Source organism: Dendronephthya gigantea, unplaced genomic scaffold (assembly GCF_004324835.1).
Source record: "Dendronephthya gigantea isolate DGI-Jeju-01 unplaced genomic scaffold, DenGig_1.0 000130F, whole genome shotgun sequence".
Lineage (NCBI taxonomy): Eukaryota > Metazoa > Cnidaria > Anthozoa > Malacalcyonacea > Nephtheidae > Dendronephthya > Dendronephthya gigantea.
In genome coordinates, this window is record NW_021163140.1 from 381,771 (window position 1) to 386,847 (window position 5,077).

At 35.3% G+C, this 5,077-nt stretch overlaps 1 protein-coding gene across 1 annotated transcript; it reads left to right on the forward strand.

Annotated features, from left to right (window-relative positions):
• Positions 1 to 2,733: 2,733 nt before the first annotated feature.
• On the forward strand, positions 2,734 to 4,849 carry LOC114536131 (ficolin-2-like). Its single transcript, XM_028557481.1, has 3 exons — positions 2,734 to 2,800; positions 3,038 to 3,415; positions 4,576 to 4,849. The coding sequence occupies exons 1-3, from the start codon at positions 2,755 to 2,757 to the stop codon at positions 4,827 to 4,829; spliced, it is 678 nt and encodes a 225-aa protein (XP_028413282.1). The 5' UTR covers positions 2,734 to 2,754; the 3' UTR covers positions 4,830 to 4,849.
• The last annotated feature ends 228 nt before the right edge of the window (positions 4,850 to 5,077 follow it).

Consider the following 5,077-nt stretch of genomic DNA (forward strand, 5'->3'; position numbering starts at 1 on the left):
TTTGTCCCTCCATGTAACCTGATAATAAACCCAGATACTTGAATTAACAATTCTTTTCCAATCCTGTTTTGTGGGAAACTCGTGTGTACTAATATATTTCAAAAAGTATTCCATCAGACCATACTTTTAAAGAACCTTGATCAAGTTTGGGATAAATTTTCTTAATTTCTTAATTATCACAATCAAGTGCAGTTCACTACCAAGGATAGCGACAATGATGTTCTAGATAGTGTGATTTGTGCTGTGAAGTACAAAGGAGCTTGGTGGTACAACAACTGCCATCATTCCAACCTCAAGTAGACTAGTAGCAGCAAAATAAATTGGTACCTTTGGAGAATGTCGTATACAATTCAGTGAAAAAGACAGAGATGAAAATTCATCCAAATCTGTTTTAAGATATTTCTACATGTACAACTGTTACTAAATTCTCCTTCTTCGACGCGAGAGTAGGTATTCTGTATAATAAAGAGTAATTTACCCATTTATGTTAAAAAACCATCACCTGAGTCTCACTTGTTTGTCAGAATATTTACAAATTTTTGTCAAAATCATTACAGAAGGTGAACTATTTCGCCCAATCACCTGAGCGCGCAGTGGGTCGATAATGTCGAACCTTGATTATTGATTGTCACTAGATGTTTCCTGATGTTTCCTACTATATTGTGTAATACGGCCAATCCGCGTGTAGTCCTCGCAAAATCTCGCGTGAGATTTAATTAATATCAATTGCAGGATTTATAATAATATTATGAAAAAATTTTTTGACTAACGTTTGATTGCTCTCTATATCTCCACGCATTAAAGCAAAACAGTCTTAGGCCCTGTTTATATGAGCCGGGCTGGCTCGCTTTGCCGGGCTAGTTTATTTTCTTATTCACATGAGGCGGGCTAGCCCGGTAGCGTTACATAATTTGTTGACGCTTCACAAATCGAAAAATGTTGCTTGCATCGATTAGAGCGGTTTTGGGCAGATATATTTCGTTAATTTTTGAAATGTATTGTGTTCTTTTGGTTTGTAAATAAATGGCGAAATTATGCTATGAAGGTATATTTGTAGAGAAAGGGATCGACGATTTTCTGCCCGGTTTACCGGGCTAGCCCGCCTAGTGCGTTCATATGAGCCCGTTTTGCCGAGATCTCGCCTCGCTCAAGCGAGATCTCGCCGAAGCGGGCTGGCCCGCTTTCCATGTGAATCAAATTTCAAAAACATATAGAAACAACTTAGGAAGCGGGATCTCGCCTCTAGCCAGTCAGCCCGGCAAAGCGGGCCAGCCCGGCTCATATGAACAGCGCCTTAGGAAGTGGGATCTCGCCTCTAGCGAGTCAGCCCGGCAAAGCGGGCCAGCCCGGCTCATATGAACAGGGCCATCAGGGAAAAAAGTTGACACAAAACAATTATATTCATTATATATAAATTACAAAGAAATTCAGTGTAAATTGTTTAATAAACATTACATGAATAACATATAAGACGGCATGAATTCTATATATACATATACCTTTATTTTGACCTGCTTTGCCGATAATACGTTATTTTAGCGACCTAATGTTGCAGAAGTTGGAGAACTTATGTTTACGATAAAAACTTTATTCTTACTTATGGTCAAAATTTCATGTATCATTTCACGGAACTGTTCGACCAAGGTTTATAACATCATTAGAACCGAATTATTATATCATATAGATTGCACTTTTTCGCTTCGTATTGGCTAGTGCTCTTAGGAGACTCGACTTTACGCTATCTTATAGAAGCTTATAGCTTTCGCTATATTTTTTCTACTTTATTTTTTAATTTTATTCATGCGTGTATACTCCTTGCAGTACGATAATCAATATCACAGTGTGATATACTGAATAATATTATAATGATTTTTGGGCAGCGCTCTAATTTGTATAGTGCCATTAGTGACCATTGCTCAGTTTAATATATTTTTTATTAGTGACCATTGCTCAGTTTAATATACTTTGCCCACTTTTATAGTCCTGATAGTTCTTATTTCTTTGATCTAGCTACATGAAAGGTTCGAAAATAGCTAGTTTTAATGATTTGTATAACAGTCCATAACTTATATAGCGCTTTTAAGCGCTATATAAGTTATGGACTGTTATACAAATCATTACTTCTGCTGTATTCAAACACTCAGTTACCATGCCATTAATATCCTCCGGGTAAACAAATAATTATGAAACTAAATTTGTTATAAATTTTCATTGTGATAAATTTTTAATAAAAGTTCTGTCAAAAATGTATAAGATGACGCAAAGTGTTCGCACGACTTTTCACCTGCTTTGTAAATTATATATACGTTATTTAAGCCATCGCATGTTGGAAAAAGCAGCGTTAGCGACCTCGTTCACGTCATGATGTTTAAGATTATAACTTTGATCTTAATTATCGCTAAAATGACATGTATCATTTCACAAAACTGCTCTCAAAGAGTTTATAATGTTATTAAAAAAGGTGAGTCTATTCTATCCTTGCCAGATCTTAAACCATGCAGTTATTTCTTCAATTTAATGTTTCAGACCAATTTCTATCAACATTTCCCAAAATATTTGCCACTTTTAGGAGGGTTGACTTTACGTCCAGACAAAATCATATCAAATCATACCGTCAACTCAGAGTTTGTCAAGATAGAATGTCTCGAGCTCTGCCAAAAGGAACCGAAATGTTTTAGATTCAACTACAGAGACAAGATGAATGTTGTGAACTGCCAATTGGCCAACCTCACTGGCAAGACAGATCACACCGCAATGAAGGGAGAAGGAGAATGGATATTAATGAGCGATGATAAAGCAGGTATTGCCGCAAGATCATATATATCAGCTATAAATGTGAATATGCTTTATTGCATGCGCACATGCATGCATTATCATATATAAATAAATATCGCTTTATCAACTAAATAACTCTTTACAAATAAGAACATGGAATGATGCACACGATGTGAAAATGTGATGTAACCTTTTTAAAGATCATGTTAATTCCTATTCTGCAATATTTTTGATATTTCTTTCACATTTCGCAATTGCATAGCTACCAGCTGCGCCCATCTGTATAACCGAGGAATAAGACAAGATGGTGTTTACACTATCAATCCTGATGGTCTGGAATCGTTTCAAGTCAAATGTGATATGAGCACAGACAAGGGAGGCTGGACCGCGTTTCAAAGAAGACAAGATGGAAGTCAAGATTTCTATCGTGGATGGTCGGACTATAAAGCAGGCTTTGGTGATCTTAACGGCGAGTTCTGGTTGGGCCTTGATAAAATACATCGTTTGTGGAAATCTGGCCAAAACGTTCTAAGAGTTGATTTGATGGATTTCATTGGCGCTAAACGTTACGCTAAATATGGAACATTTAGTGTGGCTGATGAATCAGACAAATACAGATTGAATATTGGCAATTATTCAGGTAAAACACACGCCAGAAAAAAATTGTAAACCTTATTTGTATTTATATTAAGACGAGTCAGTCAGACGAGTTCGATGCTTGATATCAAACGGTGAATATCGGTGAATAGTCACCAAGAGGAAGTGGAGGTGAATATTCCCTGATAATCACTGAGCCTAAGGTGAATAATTGTTTTAGTATTTTTGCACAAGTGAATTGACACAAGAACTGCATTTTTCTGCTTATCTCTTTGCAAGAAACGTCCCCAAAATGGCTAGCTGTCATTTTGAAATTTGTTATAATTCACCTGGGCCAGTTGTTCAAAAGCCGGTTAGCTTAATTTAGGGTTAATTCCGGCAAATTTTTTAATCAATTTTTTAATCTCTCGTTTATGAAGTTAAATATGTTTTTCCATAAATATTTTCTGGATCAATAAAAATCTTATTTTGTAAAGTCGGTTAAAAAGCCGGTTAGCTTAATTTAGGGTTAATTCCGGCAAATTTTTTAATCAATTTTTTAATCTCTCGTTTATGAAGTTAAATATGTTTTTCCATAAATATTTTCTGGATCAATAAAAATCTTATTTTGTAAAGTGTTGAAAAAAACAACAGTGCAGAAGCATATAAACCAAAACAGCGGAGGAAAATTTAACCCATGCAGGGTTAGCTCTAACCTAGCTTTGAACAACCGGTCCAATACGTGAAATTTGACAAATCAGCATATATTCATTCAGCCGTTGTCGTAAAGATTGTCATCTGCGTAAATACTGAATACGTAAATATCGTTCACATGATTTTACTGTATAAGTTAATTTCATGGGAAACCATAGTTCACGTGTACCGTATCATGGTATTTGAGTTATCCGGAGTAGCAAAACTAAAATAGCGAACAATTTTTCTTAAGGGTGCATGATAAAGAAGAAATCAAAACACGTTTTCAAGTCCAGTCCTCAGAGATTAAGAAACATTGTTCATGAAAACGGGCTTTTAAGTTTAATTTAACATGCAAACATTCAGCGAAATATTGACTGAAATTAAATCAATATAGCCGATCTAGTTAATTTTTTTTTATAAATGTAACAGTGATATCAGTAATATGGTACATCCTGAAAGAGTACATTAAATATAAAAAGGGAAAACTAAAAAACTGAAATTATTGCTTTTTGTTTATTCTCATAAAAGGTGACGCAGGTGATTCTCTGGCTTATCACAATCAAATGCAGTTCTCGACCAAGGATAGTGACAATGATGTTGTTAGTGGTAATTGTGCTATCACGTACAAAGGAGGTTGGTGGTACAAGACCTGTCATAAGTCCAACCTCAATGGCCTGTACCTGAGTGCAGGTCAGAAAGATAACCGTGGGATAAAATGGAACAAGTGGCATCATTATTCAATGAAAATGACGGAGATGAAAATTCGTCCAAGTCAGTTTTAATGTATTCCTGCACCACCATTACGAACAAACATTACCTTGTTTTCGATGTTTCAAATACGTTATCAAACTATAATGATGTAGAAATAGTAATATAATAATATAATAATATATAATATTATTGTATGTTTGCATGGTAACATCAATACGTAATTTAGCTTGTAGATACACCACGTAAATATTTATTACAGCAAAGCTTTCGGTCCGTTAACCCGGGCCTTCATCAATGCAATTACCTAAAATAATTAATG